The sequence below is a fragment of the Pezoporus wallicus genome, unplaced genomic scaffold (genome assembly GCF_028554395.1).
Source record: "Pezoporus wallicus isolate ANWC-B61680 ecotype Strahan unplaced genomic scaffold, APGP_CSIRO_Pwel_v1 contig_5069, whole genome shotgun sequence".
NCBI lineage: Eukaryota > Metazoa > Chordata > Aves > Psittaciformes > Psittacidae > Pezoporus > Pezoporus wallicus.
Genome location: NW_026642361.1, coordinates 700665 through 725518, shown reverse-complemented (window position 1 = coordinate 725518; position 24854 = coordinate 700665). Strand labels below are relative to the sequence as shown.

The window sequence follows — 24854 nt, the reverse complement described above, 5'->3', positions numbered from 1 at the left end:
GAAAGCATGCTGTAGTATTTATCTATGTGAAAATTCCTCACAGAGAGTACTGCATATTGCGAAGGAACAGAAAATGTTGAAGCTGAGATCTGTTAAGATGCCTGTCTAAGTAAACAGTGTTGCCCTTGAGGTGCTTGGGTTTGATAGTGACATCTGTAGTCAAGCAGAGCTCTTGCTTACTGTGAGGCATCATTTTTGAATAAGGAGAGTAAATTGGTCCCCTAAGAAATACAGAATCCAAGTAGTGCTTGTTTCAGTGAAAGGACACAGGAAAAAGAACAAAAGATATTTGTTAAGACAGGCTAACAGATGCAATTATGTATTTTATACATAGTTGTCATGTCAGATTTATAATTTTACATACATTCCCTTTTGAAAAGGAGTTGCAATGATTAGCCACGCTATTTTCTTACAGTGCTCAGAATGAAACTGCCAGTTTCAGGTCAGATTTCCTTGTCACAACTGCCTTTAAAAGAAACACATCACCAGCTATTGTACAAGTGCATACTACCACAACATTTTAAATTTATATGTGCATAAAGTGCAATCTTATTTCTTTTCACAACGAACTGGTCATATCTTTAAAACTTTTGGTAATTATAGGATGCTTTGTTTAGTCCTGTTTAGTCCAGATGATCTCTCTCACAGAGAAATGTTAATAAAAAAGGGTTTCAAGATCTCAAGTGAGGTTTGAGAACTTTGCATTTCCTATAAAATTCAAAAATTTCAGCAAATGTTTGTATATTGCCTGGCCAAGCTAGTAAAAAATAAATTGCTTTGCTTGTTTTGTGATTTCCCCAGATTTTTTGTGTCTTTAGTGAAGAGCTGGAAATGTCAGTTTTTCTAGGGAATGGCACCAGTGGGGACCCAGATGACTATGCATTCTGAACCTTCTCAGGTGGCTTTACTTTATTGATTTGGTGTTTGAGAAGTCCAGACGCTAATGCTCCTAATGATCAGCCATTCTTTTTGACTTTTGGTAACAAGTATTCTCATGCAGTTAATATCAAACAGAACTTTGTGCTCCACATCTGTTATTTCAATATTCCCATTTTTGAATTCCCCTAATCTCAAGTAAGTGGTGCATTGTCTCCCATTTTTATTTCCTACAATCTTTTCTCCTACTTCCAGGGCTCCATGATGCAAAATGTCATTTTGCCGGTCCTCAGTTCCAGTGACAACTTTAATTTTACTGATTTTAATGGGCTTTTCAAATACAATCCTGTAGAAGTCTCCAGTAGAAGGAGCTTTGCCCCAGAAGTACTCATCAATGCTGCTGTAAGCCTTGCTTGCCTCATAGTTTTCAAATACATTCATGTTGGTGTGTAAGTTTGCAGGTGGATTGTCAGGGATATCAAATGATTCCTCTTCAAAATCATCATCCTTTAATTTGTTTTCAGCTCCTTTGTAAGATGAGTAGTATCCCATGTGCTGGAACAGAGATGGCTTAAAACGTATCACTTCCTTTTGAGCCAACAGCCCACGGAAGTGGATAAGCAGCCAATCACAAGGCATTTCTTGGTAGAACATCAATAAAAAATGGGCCAGGCGTGGGAGGTCATGGGAATGGTAAAGCTTTCCAATGTAACCCAGTTTGGAGAATTCCAAAGTCACCCAGTAAGACCCTTCTCGTGAGGTAATTACTTTCTTAACAGTAGTAAAAAAATTCTTTGAGCACCTAACATCATCTTCTAGCATCACATAATAGTCAGAAAGATTAGCACAAAAGTTAAGAAGAAAGGCATAATCTACATTTTGTTTGGATCGAAACTTCACACGGTCCTCTGGGTCATTGTAATTTCTTTTGAGACCATCCAGTACAGGATAATACTCCTCAGGGACATGAATCACTATTAATCTGCCTGCAATTATGTGGTGTGCAAATTTCTGTGAAATATCCTGGACCATCCCTTCACACCAGGCTGAGTCAAAATCTGCCAGTTGCACTACCACTGCAATTTCTTTGAGTTCCTCATAACTTGATTGCTCAAATATGGACTTGATGGTCTCAAGCAAGTAGTTTCCTTTCTTCCGTTTCACAGAGGATAGCCCAATTGTAAGATACCCTGTACAAAAGACAATTCAAAGAAAAACTGAGTATCTCACATTGGCAAAATTCCACCACAAAGCTATTCTCCAGAGCTGTGCTTATATTATATAAAACTAGTAAAACTTCACTATAAAAAATAGTGAAGACTGAGAAATTTGGTATGTGAATTTACTAAGCTGAATGCAACAAAGGATGTTTATTGCCTTTTCATGAAAGAAGAATCACATAACAAGCAAATAGACATAAGAAGACTGTTGCATTAAACATTCACTTGTTAACTGCAAGGAATGGCATGTAGTGGACAAAAGCCAAAGCAATGTGCACGGATATGCCTGGTAGAGGAAACCACACACACAATGATAAGGCTCTAAAATCTGCTAAAAGATACGGGATTATGAGATATGATTCACACAAGGAGCAACAAAATGCAGTACAGCAACTAAAATTCATTGCCAAACTTTTATCATTCTAAGCACTCTACAAGACTAGTTACACTTAAGCATAATTTTACATTTTTATGAACATTGCATGAATACATTTTTCTGTGTATTAAGTTTTAACTGAATCTGTCCAATTTTACCTTGCTAGTAGTTCTTCTAACGAGCTTTCAGGACTCCTTGAGCATTTTACGGGGAACTTCAGTTACAAAATGTAATTTAGATATTATTTCAAAGTAGAAAAGAGCTTACTACCTCATACCTGTGGTTGTATAAATATTTTTCTAATGCTGTTACATCTTTCTAGGGAGATACGCATCTTAATTATAAGAGAAAAATATTCATCTCTGCTGTTTGGATTCACTGCCATTGCATTTTTGCCAGCAGTCGAAATGAGTATGCTATGTTCTAATACATCTAATTTTTTCTAACTTCTGATGTAAAAAATGTTAAGACTTTATAATTGACAGGCCATACTTCAGTTGAACCTACCCCAACTTTCTTAAAATATTGTGTTTTGTAAAAGACTGCTCTGAGAAACTGATTCAGAGTTTCTCCCAAGGCTTAAGTCTGCTCAAAATGCACTTTTACAATGAAGTACAACCCCCAGAAGACGTTTACACTGCCTGCAGAGCCCAAAATTTCTCAAATCTAATCTGAAAAAAACTTTTGTGGCTTTCTATGAATATCAACAAATCATGGGTGATTTTATTTTATCTTTTATGCTTGGACTTCTGACCCTTGTTTATGTCTTAAAATGATCAGTTTGGAAACAAGGTGATACCTGTCTAAAAACTAGGTATGGCAGTATTTCACTTCAAGATGAAAGTCTTGAACCCTGCCTGGAGTCAGAATATCTAGATAATCCATCTGAAGATGGCTGCAAGAAGAATCCTCCTTTACTGTCACCATAATAGCACAATTCACCTTCCTTATCACATCTAAATGAACAAGGAGACCTATTCACAGCAGTTGGACTGGCCAAACAGGGGACCTGAAAGGTGTATCTATGTGAAGCCAGCATACCATAAACTGGATTTACTGTTTATACAGACAGATGCTGACAGTACAGTCTTGGGGTGGTTATAGATCACCACCAGCATGTGCCTTGTTCCTGCTTTCTAAATCGTCTCCTGGCCTGTGAGGAGGTCTACAAAGGTGTGCTCCCACAGACAGTCTAAGTCCTGTCTGCAGGATAACTACAAGTCAGGCATCTGATCAGCAGGTAACCAAGCTGTGAGGCCAGGATGAGCTAACAGCTGCTCAGGAACTGCCTGTGCAGAGAGAGATAGCTGTCTCACAAACTCTGAGATTGTCACTGATTAACTCAGCCCCTCTTGCCTAGAAATATCACAGGGACTATGTGGTTTTCAGCCATTTTTAAATTATCTCATTTTGTAACATTCAGATTACAGTTACTTACTTTTCCTTGGCAAAGGTGTGCCAGCTAGGTAGCGATAGGAAATGTTTATAGATCCTGAGAAATTAGACAAATCTTTAAAAGTGTGAACATAGCGCTCTGGGTTGAGCTGGTGCGTGGCTGTTTCTCTGAGTAATTGCTTGTCCCCTTCCTATTAGTGAGAAAACAAAAAGAATAGGAGAGGGAGAGAGACAGAGAGAAACACATTTGTGAATACCAGCTAGAGAGGAAACATGGACAGGCAGGGTTCCAAGAACAACAATTTTCAGTGTCAGCTTTTGTGAAAGCATGTAGATGTCACTTCATTTTTTTAAAAAAAACCATTACCGAATATCATACATTTTTGGCTACAGAAATATGTACCATAACCCTTCAGATTACGGAAACAGGGGGAAAAAAAAAAAGAATATTTTGGGCAAAAGCTCTGTAAAGTTTGGAAACACTAAATTATTTAAAAAAAAATAAAATGCTGCAGTATTCAAAAGACATATAAGAAAGCATCAATAAGCAACAGATGAGAGAATTTTCATAGATGGAGAAGTGGGGGTGATTTTTTTAATATATTTTCAGTTCCTAAACAAAAAAGCACAACAACCCACAAAACAATTACAAAGAAAGATGAAACTGGATCCTGGCAGCTGGCTCATTTTATGATTTTTCTGAGTAGCTCCAGCTCAGGTTTGTGATAAGAAGAAATGTATGCAGTCATCAAGACAGCCAAAGCTTTTGCTGGCTTTCGTGAACAGTTTGATGGCATAAGAAAAAAGGCAAATTTATCACTATACTTCCTCTTACTGCCTCCTTCTCCTGTCTTTTTCTTTAAAGAAGCTTCCTTAGCCATCATAAATTCACCTAAGGGAAGGAGCAGCTTCATTAGGAGTGCTCTATCCATAAGCTTAGTTGGATCTATGAGAAAAATCTCTTCCTTAGTCCTTAAGAAAAGGCAAAATATCTAACAAGTTGTAGTGTCATGAGACAGAATTTAAAATTAGGAACGATTATATAATTTACATGGGTGGATTCTAGTCTGATGACAGGCCATTGAATGAAAAAGTTCATTTCTTCTGATATATACAGCATGCAGAAACACTAAAAACTAAAAACTGCATTGTGCAGTGATAGTATTGATGCTAACAAGAACAACCACAGAAATAGTAAACAGCACTCATATTTCATGGTATAAATACTAAAAATATATGTCAAATATATATTTATAACACAAAGAAATATTTTTGTCAGCCAATCCTAGGTTTGTTTTAACTTCTTTATTTTTATTTTGTAAGTAATAAATAATAGTAATTTATTTGTAAGTAATAAATAATACACTTCTGAGTTTAGTAAAGATCTTTGGCGGACATAAAGGTGCATCTACCTGCACTGTTACTCTCTCTTCAACTGCAATGCCTTTCCAATAATTTCTTTCTAGAGCTCCTATGATATTTTGCATTTGCCCATAAGATATGAGAAGAGGGTTTATGCTGATTGGATTCCAGATTAAAATGTAACTTAATAGGCTAGGAAGAGAATGCACTTAAACTTCAGGAGATTTTCTATGAAAATCAAAAAATGTCAAATTGAAAAAAAAAAAAAAAAAAAAGGGGATGGTCCAAAAACTTCTTTTTTAAAACCCAGCCATTTTTTAATGTCAAAAAACATCATGTGTCATTGGTTACAGAATGGAACACCACAATAGTTTGTTTCATAAGGCTTTGGAATGGAAATCCATTGTGCTGAGATTTTCCTACATAAAAAGTTTCAAAATGTTTGGAAATAGAGAATGTCAGGATAAAATGTTTTGATTTTAACAAGCAAAATATGTAAACTGACCACAACAATTTCCTTTTTTTTCTTTTTTCTCTTTAAGAAATGTCTTTTGTGGCTAACAATCCTTTTTTTAAATTGCTGTTGCTTTCATTCCTTTGTTGAATGAAAAGAAAAACTGAAAAATGGATTTTGCCAAAAAAATTAAATCTGGTTCTTCTATCTCTGACTACTATGCAGAGGCCAGTGAAGCTGAAGATCTTGATTAGGTCTCTTTAGATTTCTCTATTTTTTTCTATGGTAGTTCTGCCTTTCATCTGTTAACTAACCACTAACTTACATTCCAGTGTTAGCTGAAGCCTGGGAGATTTCTGTGGGTTCCACTGGGCAAAGTGCCAGAAGTTCTCCATTCTTTATAAAGATACTGTACTCCACTAAGGATGCTGTGTCAGCTACAATAGTACTATTGTTTTCATAGTGCCTAAAATAATGATAAGCATTCATAGAAGTGTGCAAAAGGCATGCTTCACTTACAGTTCTCTTACAACTCATAATATGTATAAAAAATCACTGCATATATTGTGCTATCTGGTTATATTAATTCAGTATGTCTTCAAAATATTTGATTAGATGTGGCTCACAAGCTGCAGATGAAGCACCTTATACTGCTCTGCTGACACACATGCATCAGCATTGTACAGTCCTCAACAAAAGTACTTAAGCAATTTTCCGAGGTGGACCCGTTTCCACAGCAAATGCCCTGAAGAAAACAGTGAAAGGATTCTTCAGACATGTGAGAGTCTCTGAGCAAAAATGAAAAGTTCTCTCCCTTCTTAAGATTTGCCACAAAGAATTTCACTGTAATATTCTAATGTCCCGAAAAAGGCCACTTAACTTTGAAGAAAGAGATACTAGTCCTACATTCCCTTGCACAGCCTGCTGCCTGAGACCAGGAAGAGAAACTCTGGGTCAGTTGCCTTCCTCTGTCAGTTAACTTCAAGAGATACTCCATGTCGTGGTTTAAACCCAGTCAGGTAACTTGTTCACTCACTCCCAGTGAGTGGTGCCGAGCTGACAACAATCGAGGTCCGTGTCCGTCTCCCCCCCCCCCCCCCCCCCGCACCGGGGCTCTCCCCTTCCCCGCTCCCGGAGGAACGGGAGGAGGATCGAGAGAGTGCAACTCCTACGGGTTGAGACAAGAACAGTCCAGCAACAAATCACCACTGCTACTATCAGCTAAAACAATGATAAGGGAAAATAACAAGGGAAGAGAATACGATACCACCGGCCAAGAAAACGAGTCCCACCCGGAAGCCCCGTGTCCTTCCGGGTAACTCCCAGTTAACCCCCCACCCTGGGCATGACGTGCTGTGGTATGGAATACCTCCCCGGCTAGCCCGGGTCAGGCGCCCCGTCCCTGCTTCCTCACAGCTTCCCCTCCTCCCTGGCAGAGCATGAGCCTCACAGAGTCCTTGGTCAGGGTAAACATCACTTAGCAACAACCGAAAACATCGGCTTCACCAACACTGTTCTCAAGCTAGAAGTCAAAACACAGCACTGCACCAGTTAACACAAAGGAAAAACATGACTGCTACTGCTGAACCCAGGACACTCCAGCAGGAGACTTACTACAATTTCAAAGTCAGAGGGCTTTTGGGTCTCTGAGGACTTTCAGACTCCCATTCCCTGAAGAGGACTGGTTAGCCTCCTGTTCTTGAAAGCTATCCCCAAGTCTGCTCACCAACAACACTGAAACTGCTCACCTTTTACCTCAGCAGAGAAAACACACCAGACAACGTGACAGAGCTGCCAGACATGGCCAGGAAAGTTGAAAACAAAAAAAAAAACCAAACAAAAACCAGAGCACTAAAAAGTCAACAGCCTAATATATTTGAGAAAATGCTTGATGGACCATGAAGTTATCAGGGGATCTGGGAGAATTGCCATAAGACTTGGCAAGAAACTTGGCTGGAAGCTACATGAATGCAAACATGCCAGAACTGTGATGAGAGAAGCAATGAAAGAGAGTGAATTTTTAAAAAAGGGAAAAAAAAACAGCAAATTAGGAATAAGGCATGGAGCCATCTGGGGAGCTGGCAAATAGCACAGGAAAAGATTTCAAAAACAAACCAAGAGGAACACCATTAGCAGTGATAATAAAAGCACTTTCAGAAACATCTGGGGGACTTTGAAGCAATTAGTGAGTGGAGAAGAAGCATCAGGGAAAATACCACTGGAAAAAATAAATATGTGATAAGCCAGGTCAAATTTCATAACAACCAAAAAATGATGAATAAATAAAACAGTGCAAATCCCTAGTACAAATACTGTTAGAGAAAGCAATTTTTCTGTAATGGAGTAACATGCTAGAAGCATGTGTTTTCAATGGTTTAAAAAGTACTAGCATAGTCTTAATATTGTAAATATTTAATATTGTTGTAAGTAAAATATTTTAAATTAAAATCACTAGCAAGTTATCTATGGTTCTGGTAAATCTGTGTTAGGATTTTACTATTTGTGTATTGCGCTTTTTTCATACTATGATGTCTCTTTTCAAATCCAGCTGGGATCAGACTTCACCTTTCAGTATATGGGAAAGCCCATCCTGTCCCAGTTTGATGAATCAGGCAAAAGGTGGCACAGAAAGACACAGTAGTTCAAATCAAGATCAAAGAAGAGGACTATCTAATCATATCACAATGTTAGATACTCAGTTCAGTCATTTTACTATTTGTAATCTTGTTATTAAGCTACCATATTCTTTTACTGGGCTTAGTCCAACCTTCTTGCAAAAGTACTGAAAATTCAATCAATTAATCAAGTCTTCAGGGCTCACTTGATGCTCAGCACTGAGACACCCAGAGGTTACATATAAACTGCAGAGTTATGTTGCATTGTCAGTAGGTTACTTGTCGAAATCCCTAACACAAATCTTTCCATAAATCTCTTTCACACATAAGCTTTCACTAGGTATCATTTATGTCTAATTGTTAACACTGTAACACTGACCCCCCCCCCCCCCCCCCCCGACTCAAATCTGAGATATAGAAAGTGCAAAAAGCAAAAAATAAAAGCACTAAAAAGAAGTTATTCATGCAAAGAGCTTAAAATCTATCAGGTTAGTATAAGTCCTCTTCTATAATTATATTTCTATAATATTGTTTAATACAGTTTTCAGAGGTGAAATTCACACTGTGGACTGAAAAAGTGGCTCCTAGCTCATACGAATATTTCAGATGGAGGCAATTAAAATTGAGAGAAATCCACAGCTATGGAAAATACAGGAATTATTTGGACTCAAAGTAAGATACCTGGTGAGATATCTCCATGTTTTGCTACATTCACTATCTCCCATACTTCCAATACACAATGACATATTTACTTCTATGAAAAGGACTGTTAGGGTCTTACTGACACACACTATGTGTAGCATATATTGATAAGATGGCTTCATTATAAGGACCACTTTTTAATCATACTTCGCAGTTAATGGTACACTAACAAAAATGGTACACTTGCAAAAATTATGAACTTTACTTCTTAACCAGGGATGCATCATGTTCTGCTGTTCCAGGATCATTTCTTCCACCTGAAAAACTTACCAAAACATAACCATCTTCAATGTACAAATTCATGAAGAGCAAGCAAATGACAAGGACTCCTAAGAATGACACTGCTGATCGTTTCCGCAAGCATCTCATTTTATCACAATATTTCAAGCTGTGTCGCATGTGAAGAACAGTATATAGTAGTGTCACCTATGAAAGAAAACCACAGTATTACAAGAACTTCCCCTTTGATAAGCATGATAGCAAACCAACTTACCATCAGATGTATCAAATCCTTCAAACACTCATGACCTATACCATTTAAGGTGGAATTAATTTTATTTAATCATTGTCATCTTCAATTTTAATGTACAATTGTCTATAATTTAAGTGTACTTTTTTTCTCTCTCTCTTCTTTTTTTTTGTCAGTAAAGAAAAAAAGCACTTTTTCCTACCCATTTTAGGCTGGAATTATGATGTCAGTGTGGTAGGAATGACAAGCAGCCGAGTTTCCTATGTGCAATTGTCAGATCCCAGCTTGATGGCAAGAGATGAAGTGCATTGTCTCCCTGTCTACTGGAGTCTCCTTCCAAAGGCAGCTTATGCCAAAGCTATGGCATGACTCAGTGTCATTGCTTGTAGGAGAATTCTAGATACCAGAACTACCAGGCACAAATAAGGTACCTTCCCTGCAGTGAGAAGGCAATATCAAGACTGCAGCTTCCTAGCCTTAGACCTCTGTACTATGATAGAAAAGTTCTCACTGGAAGTGTCATTTTCTACAGAAGAAGATAGATGTATGCCTTAGATCAGACACATCTGAGGTGAGTATTGGGAAGTCCTTACTCTTATTAGATGAATTGGACAAAGAAAGTATCAGAAATCCACTCTGTAGCTCAATTCAAGATCAAGAGAGAGGACTGTCTAGTCATATCACAATATTGAAACAATAAAACATACTCAAATTAGTAATTTTATTATTTAAAACAAGATAAATTCTGTTTGTGGCTAACAAATCAGAAGCATTAACCTATGTAGGACTACATGTGTTTGAAAAAGATCTGGTCACAAACTAAAGAAACACACTCCAGATCAGAGTGGAAAAACTCTGATGGATTCTTAACTAAAAAGAAGTCTATAAGCTCATTATTTGTGTTCTCATCTGTTTAAGTACAAATGTATTTTGGCTATTATTCATAACAATGTCTGATTTTCCTAGCAAATTTAATATATAGAAACCATGTACAAATGGAAAGTTTAAAGCTAGCTTATGGCCTTCTATGATGGGGCTACGGAACTGATGGACAGGGGTAGAGCAGTTGATTTCATCTACCTGGACTTGTGCAAAGCATTCGACACTGTCTCACACAACATCCTTGTCTCTAAATTGGAGAGACATCAATTTGATAGGTGGACCACTTGATGGATAAAGAACTGGCTGGATGGCCGCATGCGAAGAGTTGTGGTCAATGGCTTAATGTCCAGCTGGAGACCAGTAACGAGTGGTGTCCCTCAAGGATCGGTGTTGGGACCAGTCTTGTTCAACACCTTTGTCAGTGACATGGACAGTGGGATTGAGTGCGCCCTCAGCAAGTTTGCTGATGACACCAAGCTGTGTGGTTCGGTTGATATGCTGGAGGGAAAGAATGCCATCCAGAGAGACCTTGACACGCTTGTGAAGTGGACTGATGCCAACCTCATGAAGTTTAACCATGCCAAGTGCTGGGTCGGAGCAATCTCAGGCACAGCTACAGGTTGGGCAGAGAAGAGATTCAGAGCAGCCCTGCAGAGGACTTGGGGGTGCTGGTCGATGAGAAAATGAACATGAGCCAGCTTCAGTGTGCGCTTGCAGCCCAGAAGCCAACCGTATCCTGGGCTGCATCAAAGGGAGCGTGACCAGCAGGTCGAAGGAGGTGGCTCTGCCCCTCTGCTCTTGTGAGACCTCACCTGGAGTATTGTGCGCAGTTCTGGTGTCCTCAACATAAAAAGGGCATGGAACTGTTGGAACAAGTCCAGAGGAGAGCCACGAGGATGATCAGGGGACTGGAGCACCTCCCATATGAAGATAGATAGGCTGAGAAAGTTGGGGCTGTTAGCCCTGGAGAAGAGAAGGCTGCTTGGAGACCTCATAGCAGCCTTCCAGTATTTGAAGTGGGGCTATAGGGATGCTGAGGAGGGACTCTTCATTAGGGACTGTTAAACGGGGGAAGTTTAGATTGGATATAAGGAAGAAGTTCTTTAAGGTAAGGGTGGTGAGGCACTGGAATGGGTTGCCCAGGGAAGTTGTGAATGCTCCATCCCTGGCAGTGTTCAAGGCCAGGTTGGGCAGAACCTTGGGTGACATGGTTTAGTGTGAGGTGTCCCTGCCCATGGCAGGGGATTTGGAACTGAATGATCTTAAGGCCCTTTCCAACCCTAACTATTCTATGATTCTGTGTGAAGTAGTAAATAACGCTGTATGTGCAGTTCTTAACCCTGCATTTAAGTACCTCCGTATTTAAAGTGCTGAACATCTAAACTGACACAAAATAGGCCAAACTAGGAGTTACAGAAAAGATTTTTCATGTCATATAGAAAATTTTCTGGCCTAATAACAAAAAACATTCCAAGTGCAAAATTCAATCAATATTTGCTTTGCCAGAGTGATTAAATATATTTAATAATATAAAATATGAGCCCATTAGATTCCAGAGAACAGGGAGGTAAATGCATCAAGTATTGGTTACACAAATGTTTAACTGCAAAGTTTTGTCCATATAGATTCAAGAGGAACTGCAGTAAATGGACATCAGTTGCACACTGAATGATTTAAAATTACAATGATGAAAATAAGAACAACTAACCTGTTGCACAAAGGAAAAAAACCCTACTTAATAACAATATAGATTTCTGTCCCTGTTTATTTGAGGGTGGGCTGAATTGCAGCAGGCTGATTATCCTGAAGCTGAAAAAGTCTAATGTAGCTATTTTTTATGTTACAGCAATTCTCTCCTTTTCCTTTCTAATGAAAATAAATATCAGTAAGGAGCTGTCAGGGCCATGAATCTCCACTCTTGCCCCTCCACCTGTGACAGCACAGTGGTTGCTGGGTGTCTGTGGATTCCAGCAAGCTGTTATGGAAAGACTGCCCCTGTTTTAGAAAAGACACTGTTACCCATGCCGTTTGGATTTCATTTGGTTTCTTTCCTCCTTCCTTCCCCCTTCTTCCCCCCATTATAGCTACTGATTTTCAAAGCAATACACTTTTAAAAATTTACCAGGGGATCACTGGATTAAATACTGACACTTCTCAGATAATGGTGTGAACTGACCTGACTACTGAAAATTCAAGTAGTCTGGGTTGGAGTGCTTGTAAGCACTGGCAGCTTTAAGTGCAGCAGTGCAATACAGTTGCGCATATTAATTTTTTTATTTTGAAAATCTGGGAATAAATAAATATTAGGTTTGTTTTGTTTTTTTTTTTTTGGTTGGCGGTTTCTTTTTGTGTGTGTGTGTTTTTCTTTTTTTTTTTGGTTTGTTTTTAGTTTCAGTTTTTTTTGTTGTTTTTTTTTTTTTGTTTTTTTCAGGTGCCGGATATGGGTAAGTGCCAAAATTGCTGCTTGGACTGCAGTATTACACTGTTCCCTGATCTTTTCTCTGAGCAGCCTGACTGAAGTCCCAAAGGATGAGGAAGGAGACTTACAGCTATGTTTGTTGGTCTGCATTAGTTTTTCCTGTATTAGTTTTCCCTGTATTATTTTTTCCCCATTGCAGTTTTAATTAGATCATTACTATGTTGTATTAGGAATAAAAATTAAGGTAATGACAGGTGAGACTGGACGAACATAGGACTCTCATTACAAAAGCTGATACGAGAAAGGGAAGAGCCCAGTGTGTCCACCCTCCAGAGGAAAACACTTGCACTTTCTGTGTTGGTTTCACACAAGTCGTTGTAACATTCCTGTTTTACAAATAGATTCTGTGAAATCATTGTAAGCAGAACACCATTCCGGTGAGGTTTCTTTGTTCGTAAGACCTATTGGTAGGTTGATACTGGACGAACTGAAGGGAAGGACTCCCCAGCTAGGGCGCGTCACAGAGGAGGCATGGAGCCACCACTAACACCAGATGGCAGTGCCGACGCGTACTTGGCAGCCTTCAACCTGCTCTTAAACCTACTCCTCCCAACCAGCTTGTCTGAAGTTACTATTTGACATACGTATACTGTACGCCTTTAGCTAAAAATGTGCACAAACATACATATATACAGAGAGAATTCTTTACATCTTCCTAGAACTGCTTCTTGTTGCCAGCTTTGTTTCCAGTCAGTAGCATTGCATTGTGGAACACTAGAGAAGTGGTTTTCAAGGAAAAAAAAGTTAAATTTTACTTTTTTTTGTGGGTGATGTCAGTCATCTTTCGAAAAGTAGCATCAGAAGTTCCCATAGGGAGTTCCCAAAGGGTCTTTAAGACCACTTGAACATAACATTCACCAGTACTCAAAATTAAGACTTTAATATAAAAAAAAAAAGGCTTTGATTCGTAGTTAAATTCTGAATTCAGAGCTTTTCTTGAAGATTTTATGCCTTTATTATTCATGCACAATTAAGTAGCTATCAGGATGCTATATAAATGCAACTTGTTTCATAAAGCTGCCCTTAAGCAGTTAAATGGAATAATTAATAAATTTATATGAATTCTAAGTTTTTTCCTTCCTATGAGACATACTGTTTTCCTCAATGCCTTCAGAGAGAGCTCTTAAGACTTTATATCTCTATGCACATGTATGTGTTGCCTTCACACAGAATATGTGCAGTTTTAGATAATATGAAACTATAATTCTCTTGAATTTCTAAAATGATACAGCAATAAAAAGACAGTGAGCTAATACAATGAAATGACACACCTTTACACTTTGAAGCTGTTCTTTATAGGATGTGCAAAGATGTGAAAGCTGTGTAAAGGCCAAAACTGATTGCCACATGGGAGTGTGATGTTTTCTCTTGCAAAATTTGCAACCCTCATGAGGAATTTAAATTTTTGACCAAATATTGAATGACCTTCTAATAACAGTCTAGTCTTAATAAGCCAAGTCCTTGAAACCAAAAACTGAATTTAAAATATTTAAATTTAAAATTGTTAAATTTTTTTGACATATTTCAATTTTGATGTCAATATAGCTGTTCCCAAGAAGACAAATTGAGAAAAAACAAGATTTTTTTTTTTAATCTTTTCAGAGAAAATAATAACTTCTCCAGACTGTATACATGCACTTTCTGTGGTGTACCATTTCATATTAAATCCACTGTAATTCTTCATCACTTTCTGACAATACTAGGGATTTGTGCCTTGTCCTGCTTTCAAAGATTGTTGTCTAGTTTCCTAACCTGTTTCCTCCTCAATCAGATGTGCAAAAAGGCTCTGTGGTATTCCTTTACCCTTAAGTATGCCAACCTGAGTTAATGTCTTAGTATTGCCTAACCAGTACATTGAATCTGCTTGTATTTACAGATGTGCAGAGATGGAACAACACAGTCATCTTTGCATTATACTCTGGTCTGGCTGAGTGCCTGTACCCCAGTAACTCAAGAAAAGTTGCTTTCTTGCAGAAGAACCGATGACTGTCACAAGTAACAACTGAGTTACCTTTATATTATAATATCTTCAAATCAGTCATGCAGCTTTGCCTGTTACTGCAGAGTCTGTATTCCAGGAGAGACAGTAGAATAGATCCACTACCACATTCATTATATCAACAAAATCCATAAACAACACACACAAAAACATGACTGGATTATTAAACCCCTTGTGTGCAATCCCCAGTTTAATTAAGACACTCAGAAGTAGGTACTTCATTCCTCAGCCTTGTGACATACCATTCCACCATTGTTTAACTGAATTGCTTTACTTGACTTAGTATTTGTTCAAATTGTTTTTCAGCTTTTCTTTTTGGAAGACTGCTCATGATACCTCAAGGATTGCATTCAGTAAACTTTACAAAGTGGCAAAGAAAACACTTTCAGGAAAAAAAAAAAAGACAAGAAAAATGGAAATTTTTTACATTACTATTATTAAATTTTGCATGTGTTATGCTCTTATGCAAAATTAAAGAAGTCTAGATTGTGATATACATTTGAGTTATGGTTGGTAGTAAACTAGAGAATTATAATGGATAGGCTATTCCTTGGGGCTCAGGTAGACTCCCAGCAAGATTCACTCTCTGTCTTACTGAAAGCCTGGAAGTGCCTATAAAATGTTTAAGGCTGACAGGCAGGATGTTTGCTGCCTCTAGCATCAGGGAAGTAAAATCTAGTCTTAAGGAAAGGAAGGTTTAACTCAGAATGTGGCTAACAAATTCAGAGGGTAGAGCTCAGGTTTTAAACTAGCAGTAAGTGCATTTTTTGGATAGCGTACCACTGTGTATATCCACATGATCAAAATAAATGGTTTAAAGATTACCATGTCTTGTGACAATACAAAAAGTTAAAAAGAAGCGTATAAGCAGACATATTACTCAAAATTAACACTGATAAAGGGATGGGTAAACACATGGATTTTAAAAAAGGATTTGAAAAGCATATTGATCCTTGATCCACAGACCTCAACAGCCTGGGAAAAAGACTGAGTGTTTGGGAACAAACAGATGCTTCAGCTGAAGCAAGTTACCAAACAATATAGGGCAGTAAAGAGCTTAGTTTCAATGTGGGTGTTGGAGGATGAAGTGCCTTTCCCATCTGACAGTTTCAGAGTCATAAAATGAAGCCACAAAACTTACTTTGGCCATAGGGCTCTGAGCAACATGTAACGTATTTCTTCTGACGTGGACAAGTTGAGTCTAATCAAGAGGAAGATAAGACTAAGAAGTGTGAAAACATATTGACTTAGACCATAAAGCACTGTTTAATCCATCACTGGATGGATGGCTGCATATAACACTGGATATATTTTATCAAGTAAGTTATAGGGTAAAAGATGGGTTTTAGAAAAATGATATAGACAATGAGTTAATGGCATGTGGAAAAAGCCTGTAAGGCAAAAAAAAATGTGACAAAGAAATCTGAAATAGCCCTGAAGTTCTGCTCCACAGAGACAAGTCAGAGGAGAAAATGAAGCAGAATGAGCACGAAGAAAGAGACAGCTCTCTGTAACATCCAGAGAGAGGTTAGAAGCTTTTAGAGATATGGGAGTGGGGGTTTAGGCTGCATTAGAAATAAAGGCAGAAATCTTTGAGCACTGAAAATAGCACTGGACACTGTTCATATGAAAGAATTTCCAGAAACATGAGATAAAGATTGAATAAATAAATGTTAAATATGTTTTACCTATTGACTCATCAATGAGTGAAAGAAAGATATGGATACAAGCACTGATAGATTCAACAGCAAGCTTAAACTTTTATGGACAATTGTCATACAGTACATCCCTATAATATGTGAGTACAGAGCTATCACATACTATGGGCTATCAGGCAAGCCAAATTCCTTGAGTCTATTAGATAGTGAACTGAATAAACTGGAGGGACATACTAGTCTGAAGGTACCCCTGCAGATCTCAGTCCCTTCACTGAAATCAAAGACTATATCAGCTAATCTGAGCAACACTTAACACTTCGGTAAATTAACTTTTGCCTCCAGTATCTTACCTGAGGTTTATAGCTAAGAGCTTGTACTTTGCCATAATCAAGCACCTTGAGTATTACCACTGTTGTAATGGAATTGCACAGAGATATAGAAAATTTATTTTTGTGAAGAAAGTCAGTGTGCTTGACCAAAGCCAGTTAAGCCTCATGAGAAAAGTTTCTTCTGACCCTGGCTAAATCTGGTCATGGTTTTCTCTACAGCACAGCCTGTAGACTCATCTAATGAAAAGGTAAGTAGCTTTTTTACAGAGCTGCAGAATCACAGAATGGTTGAGGTTGGAAGGGCCCTCCAGAAGTCACCTAGATAGGCTGAGAAAGTTGGGGCTGTTCAGCCTGGAGAAGAGAAGGCTGTGTGGAGACCTCATAGCAGCCTTCCAGTATCTGAAGGGGGCCTATAGGGATGCTGGGGAGGGACTCTTCATTAGGGACTGTAGTGATAGGACAAGGGGTAATGGGTTAAAACTTAAGCAGGGGAAGTTTAGATTGGATATAAGGAGGAAATTCTTTCCTGTTAGGGTGGTGAGGCACTGGAATGGGTCGCCCAGGGAAGTTGTGAATGCTCCATCCCTGGCAGTGTTCAAGGCCAGGTTGGACGAGTCTTTGGGTGATATGGTTTAGTGTGAGGTGTCCCTGCCCATGACAGGGGGGTTGAAACTTAATGATCTTAAGGTCCTTTCCAACCCTAAGTATTCTATGATTCTATTCTATGATCTAGTCCAACCTACCTGTTTAAGTGGGGTAACCTGGAACCGAGTGCGCAGGACCGTGTCCAGGTGGCTTTTGAATATCTGAAGATGAAGACTCTGCAACTGCTCTGGGCAGCCTGTGACAGTGTTGTGTGACCCTTATAGTATAAAAATATTCCCTTATGTTCAAAGGGAACTATCCATGTTTCAGTTTGTGGCCACTGCCTCTGATTCTGTCACTGGGCACGATTGAAAAGACCCGTCTGTTTTCTTTAAACCTTATCTTCAGGTATTAATACATACTGATAATATTTCCCTTAAACCTTCTCTTCTCCAGTACTATCTCTCTCAGCCTTTCCTCATACAAGAGATGCGCCAGTCCCTTAATCAGTCCTGTGGCCTTTTATTGGACCCTCTTCAATACATCCATGTCTATCTTGTAGTTGGGAGCCCAGAACTGAATACAGCACTCTAGGTGTCGCTTCACCATATCTGAGTAAAGGAGAAGGATCACCACCCTTGACCTGATGGTAATGTTTTGTCTAATGCACCCCAGGACACCCTTCACCATTGTGTAAGCCAGCACAGATAGGACAAAGGAACCACCACAAAACCATGGATGAAATGCAAAGAGTAAATTTGTTTTCACTACCTCACCAACTAGGGAATCCCCAAAGCATCACCTAGGCAGAGGCATGAAAGAAGGGGATGCAGGCAGCACGGAGCTAGATGATCACCAACCCTGCTGTTTTCACCTGTGTATTCAGAGCTTCACACAGGTGTAGTTTACCATTGTGCTTCAATCTTTCCACAACAGGTCAGAAGTCTCAAACTTGGTCAATAGGGTGCATAGAGTCTATCATAGGCCTATGTTATCTAAACACAGATGTTCTGCTTGTCAAACTCACAAGACCAGACAACAATTAGTATAATAAATGAGTTTTTCAACAACTCAGCTGCAAGTAACTTGAGTGCATTTATGCTACTGCTTGCCAATCTTCTGCTATTTTCCCTTAGCCGCCTTTGCTGCAAGGGCACATTGCTAGCTCTTCTTCAGCTTCATGTTCACTATGACTGCCAGGTCCTTTTCTGTTAAGCTGCTTTCTAGTTGGGTGATTCCCAGTGTATATTGAGTGCCTGAAGTTGTTATTGGTGCAGGATGTTGAACTTACCTTTCTTAATGTTCATGAAGTTCCTGCCAGACCATTTTTCCAGCCTGTCAAGGTCCCTTTGGATTGCAGCACAACCCTGTGGTATACCATCCACTCCTCTCGGTTTTGTGTCATCTGCAATCATTTAGTCATTTGTAATCCTAGTGTGGAGAAAAATACAAAAGATTCTACATGGACCTGTATGAGTATATGACTAATTTGTAAAAATCCTTTGATGTAATCTTAACCCAAAAGGTGATGCTAGCCACTGAGTTGTGACAATTGTTCTCTTCCCTCTTCTTGATTCACAGCATTCACAGTTTGTTATATGGTGGCATTACCAGAGGTGCACAACTCTAAGAGTTTTTATATGATGAGGAACAAACAATATTTTTTGCGTTAAAAAATATCTTCTGGGGAGATATGCTTTGCATAGTGTGTAATGAACTTATGCCAGGTATTGAAAGATGCTTTAACATGGCATCCTTACCTATTGTTTCAGAGAGCTTACCTAATAACATGCATTTGGGGTATACTGCCAAGATCAAAAAGTAAATGAATTTTTATTGAATGACTTCCAAATAATCCAATCTCTTTTTTTTTTTTTTTTTTTACAAATGACATTGCTGGGCTCTTTACACTACATTTAACTACTTCAGGAAAGGGAAAAGTCTACTTGGAAAGTTGGCTAACCATTACAAAGCAACTCTCAAACTCACAAGATTCTTCCATATAGTTATTTGCACAAAGCCATGTGTCTGTGAAGTTCACGGTACCCCTGGGAAATAATGTAAAATAGATTAGGAGATTAAATGTGAGAAAATCAGTTTTCACTGACCATATTACTAATCATTGTCTAAGATAAGTGTTTCATTAAGACTTTCCACTGAGCTCCCAGGCAGCAGCTTCCTGTTCAATAAAATATCTCATTCTAAAGAGAAATCTTAAGAAACTGTGTATGGGTGTGGGGGTACCAAAAATTTGCTATTTTTTTTTTTTAAGAAACAAACTTCAGTAAGTTTTGATGAATAACCACCTATAAATGAAAAAATCTTTATAAAAAGCGTTTGTTGCTTTTTTAAAAAACGTTTTGTGTGATGAACTTTATATTGCCACCCATAAAATATACTGCTATGATGATTTTTTTTCAGTAGAAGCAATACAGTGGGAACAAGATATGCCCAAAATTTCTCATCTTCAGCTCTGATTCTGCAGCCAGATTTGCCAACAGAAACCCAACTTATATCTCTGAAGCTTTTAATAGATTCACAAACTGGTAGCCTTACATTTATTTTAGGTCTTACATTTATTTTGTTTTTGCAAGAAAGAATTAAAATTATTTTGCTGTTCAGTGAACTTTGCCATTTATAGGCTAGTCTAGCCTTGATCTATTACGTGAATTGACAATGATTATATAACTACTGGAGATGGTTTTAGAGGTAAAAATCCACAACATATTATCTTGAACTGTAATGCAATTAGGTCATGCAACCTAACTAGGATCTGCAGTGGGAGGGGTTAATAGGTGCTGTTGTAAATATCATCACTGCTACTGCCTTCTGAGTTATGGTAGATTAGAGACCTTGTGAATAATGCTTCACAGAAAGGAAGCAGACCAGATAAATTAGGAGCTTTCAGTTGCCATGATGATGATTTCAACTTTAATAATAAGATTTCCTGTAGAAGTCAGAAAATTGGCTGTAGGCAGAATTGAAAAAAGGCCTCAGGTGAATAGCTATATGTCAACCTAAAAGGAATTTCAGGTCCAAGCAGGTGAGTAGTATAGGATCTCTTCTCTAAAGCTGCTTTCATTGAACAGGGGGTCATGCTACCCTATATCTCCATGATCTATCAATGAAAACTTCTTCCATTGAGATGGCGTATCTCTTCAAAGACTTCACACTTCTGCGTGTAATTCCCTATGGAAATCTCTGCTATCCAGTGAGCAGCTGGAGCCTCATTTCATTAAAGTGATGCACCACTATTCAACGGGATAGTAGGCAAGGAGAAAAGTTTACTACCTCTTTCTTGTAACAGATTAGTTTCCAGGTTTTTTAGGAGATCCTTATCTCATTTTGCCTCTAGCTTCAATTTATCTGTTTACTAACGTTATGCTTTGTGTTATCTGTTAGGTTGTCAGGTCTAATTTTGTAACCTAATCAAAGTATTTCCCCCACCTTTTTTAAAAAAAAAAATAACCCTAAAGAAAAAACATTAACAAAATGGATGGATGATGTGGCCAACCTGTCAGGTGTGGTAAACAGACAGGTTTGTATGACAAACATGGTGATCAATAAAGGCTCAAATGACCTTTTCCGCTACTCTGTATGTCACCTACTATAAATAAACTCAAGCCATGGAAATAAAATAGTATTTGCTATCATGGTTTCTAATGGCAAAAAATGTTGTTTTTTTTTTTAAATTTTCTATTTTTCCAAAGGAATAGTTAAATAAATAATAGTAGCAGGGGGTAAATAAATCCTGAAAAAAGTCTTTGGTAATTTCCCTTTGGGTGTTTTAAGTTTAACTTCCAACCCACTTTTCCTCTGAAGAAACTGTAAAATATTGCTTCAGATTAGTGACAGAAGACATTAGTTTTTCATGTCTGAAGTCCTATCATTATTATAAAGATATGGTTAATAAATAGTTATTTCTGTGGAACATGATACACAGACAGGAAGAAACTTTCTTCAATATGGTCAAGGATAAGTTTGATAAGTCTGAATGTGCACATTCATCACCTGTTTTTCCTATTTTTACAATACCAGTAACTGCAGTATAATTTGAGGAGGAAGGGAATTTTAGAATTTGGGGAAAAAGAAGCAAAGTAAAAGAGCTCCTTGCTAAAAAATTTACATTTCTTTGCAAGTTCAAACTAGAGTGATTGTTAATCTAACTTCTAGTTGGTCCTACATTCTAGGAGTTAAGTGAAGCATTTTTGCTAAGAAGAGAAACAACAAAAATATCCACAATATCTTTAATAAAATAAAAATGCAAACAATAGATATAAAATCTCAATGGTGGGTTATTTTTTTTTTTTTTTTTTTGTGGATTTTATTCTACATATAAGTTCTTAGCTTTGCCCTGTTGTTGGTATGCTGGCTTCCAAAAATCCAGAAATTAGTTTTGTGGTGAGTTTTATGTGATAGCATGTGTACCACTTTGCTCAGGCTGATTTCTTTAAAGCAGCTACCTTTCAACTTTATTCTGAATCACCTTTTGTAGAAGTTTCTTGTCACCAGCAATATCATAGAGAGCTCAGGAAAACTAACAATCTAACTCAGAAATTATATTAAATACTACAGAAAATGCCCCTAAGAACTCCAGTACCCTATGGTTTTCTAAGAAATTATGGTATAAATAGATTTAGTGACTCTTAATGACAAGAGAGATGGAATCTTTTCAAAAAAGGCTCCCAGGAATGATGGCACCAGAGAAGCATATAACTTTATTGACTGATACTTAAAGTCCTAGTTCCTGAGGTGACACTTTCAGTCCACTTCTCCATTACTGAGTTTTGGGATTTATGTCAATTGGATATATGCCCTGTTGTTTAAGAAATCATTGTAGATTTTCTTAGAATGGCATTCACTTGACCAAACACAGACACCTGTGATGTGAATACCTGTGCTAGTCCCACTTAGTCTCCTTTATGCATCTAACAAGTCAGTTGTCTGACTTTGGGTACCAGTCTCTGTTGCTTCCCCTTGGCTTTATCTGGAATAAATTCATCACAGTACAGCACACAGAGCACCGACTATTACCTGCATGCCCCACAGAAGGATCTTAATAGCTTTACTCTAGGATATTTGAAATTGGAAAGAGAGAATTATTAAATGGCTCAACAGCCACGGTGGGCTCATGCCCTCAAGTTGTGTTAATGGGGGAAGTAATCTATGATCTGTATCTTTGACTTACCCACAGTATCTGGCAAGACCAGAAACTCAGTTCATTCAATGCATTCAAATGAAGCATCTGATTTTAGGTGTAATAAATTCTCTGTATGGCGGGACAGTAAGACAGAGAGCTGTTTCATTTCTATGCAGTAACTGAACCAAGATTCTGATCTTGTCAGATACTGTGGGTAAATCGAAGATATGTACAGAATCTTCAGCCTAAAGTTAGAACACCTCCTGTAGATAGCATTCATCTTAATTCTCTTAACTCCTCATATTAATGTGGTACTTCTTGTGTAGCCTTTTGTTATTCACGGAAATGTTTCCAGCAGCAGATGATGAGTTGCAATTTTACCTGAAAAGTATTTTCCAGAGCAGGACTTTTTCCATTGTTTCTGTTCTTTTTTTTTTTTTTAAGCTGTGAATTCTGGGACTTGTCTGAAGACCACTGAGTTGTCAGTTGAGTTCTTTATCTCATTTAGTACCACAGTATCATAACAGTTAGTGTCCATTTAGAGTGTAGAATATAATACAGATTTTTTTTCTACATCAGAAAGGCATTTTATAGAAACTACTGTACAATAGTTGTAAGTGGCAAGGAATAATAATACTAAGGTTGTAGAGAATTTCAAAAGATTTTTTTTTTTTTTTTAGAATAATTTAAGTATTGAGCTAAAAATAGTGAGCTGTATTTACATTAAAGTTACAGATTCAGGAACACTTCTTTATGATCCTAAGAGTACAAACCTAGCAAAATACTGAAAATCAACTTTCTTTTTCTTATGTTATTCAACGGCCAATAATACATGTAAAAATTAGTACAAATTTAAAAACATTTTTCTAAATGTTATCCTAATGTAATTCTGGATGCTGAATTTATCGTTCTCATCAGTAAAACACAAAAGCTTGTATTGTTTAGCTGCTAGGATTTCAAGTTGCTATCAAATTCTCCTGATGAGTATCTTTAGCTCCTAAATCAGCAAAGGTCTTGTGAACTTTTCAATGATCTCAGCACTCTCTCTGCAATAGAGACATAAGCTGTGTTCTGATGAAACTTAAATCTTTTGGAAACTAATTATAAAATGAATTTGCAACAGAAGTTCTGTATCATCCTTTGTATAACTGCCTCTAGGAAAAGGAAAGATTTAGGCAATGTAGCCAGTTCATGTCTCTTTTCACTGTAGATGTGTAGTGGTGTTCAGGTGGATAAAAATGTGGTATTAAGAGGGTTTTAACCTTCTATTACTACTGATAACTTGTTTATCAGCAGTTACAGTTCATCTCACACCCTAAATTTAGACTGAGACTGAATCCTAGCCCTTTGTCACTTTATGTCAGTTTAAACTTGTCACTTTCTTTTCCAGGACATATTATCTACTTTTTTTGTATAGAATAGCATCTTTTTAGGTTTACGCCACTTCACTTTGGCCTAAACTAGCTGATTCAGGCTGCTTACACAGTCAATGTGTACTGACTAATGGCTCCAAATGCGACTAATTTAAATTGCTTTGATAGCAAGGCAATGGGGAATGAATGCTTCTTCATGTCTTCCTTTTTATTTACTGACTATAGAAATAATAACTTATGTAACTAGTTAAACCTAGATCTCTAATTCTTAGATAGTTAAAGATAGCTAGAATAAACACCAGTTTGCTGCCACTGCTACCGCCCAATAGTCTATCAGTAGACAGCATAGTCAATTATATTTCCTAAAATAGTCTTAAATTTTTTCTATTATGAAAAGTCTACCTGAAAATCACAGTATCACAGTATCACAGTATGCTAGAGATTGGAAGGGACCTCAAAAGATCATCTAGTCCAATCCCCCTGCCGGAGCAGGAACACCTAGATAATGTTACACAGGAATGTGTCCAGGTGAGTTTTGAATGTCTCCAGGGAAGGAGACTCCACAACCTCCCTGAGCAGCCTGTTCCAGTGTTCCGTCACCCTCACTGAGAAGAAGCTTCTTCTCACGTTTAAGTGGAACCTCTTGTGTTCCAGTTTGTACCCATTACCCCTTGTCCTATCATTGTTTGCCACTGAGTAGAGCCTGGCTCCATCCTCGTGACACTCCCCCTTTATATATTTATATACACTAATAAGGTCACCCCTCAGTCTCCTCTTCTCTAAACTACAGAGACCCAGCTCCCTCAGTCTCTCCTCATAAGGGAGATGCTCCACTCCCTTAATCATCTTGGTTGCCTTGTGCTGGACTCTCTCCAGCAGGTCCCAGTCCTTCTTGAACTGAGGGGCCCAGAACTGGACACAATATTCCAGATGCGGTCTC

The 24854-nt window shown here is 38.0% G+C and overlaps 1 protein-coding gene across 8 annotated transcripts in view; it reads right to left on the bottom strand.

The window, feature by feature from the left end:
* Positions 1-303: 303 nt before the first annotated feature.
* The window catches only part of MGAT4C (MGAT4 family member C), a 389392-nt gene continuing 364841 nt past the window's right edge, over positions 304-24854 (bottom strand). For 7 of the 8 annotated variants that reach the window (XM_057429368.1, XM_057429365.1, XM_057429366.1 and 4 more), the window contains 4 exons: positions 18693-18832; positions 9271-9426; positions 3911-4058; positions 304-2066 (listed from right to left, as the gene is read on the bottom strand). In XM_057429368.1, coding sequence (XP_057285351.1) covers positions 910-2066; positions 3911-4058; positions 9271-9399 — 1434 coding nt within the window. In that variant the 5' untranslated portion in view covers positions 9400-9426; positions 18693-18832 and the 3' untranslated portion in view covers positions 304-909. The remainder of the gene's footprint in view (positions 2067-3910; positions 4059-9270; positions 9427-18692; positions 18833-24854) is intronic. The other variant, XM_057429370.1, reaches the window with a different exon arrangement.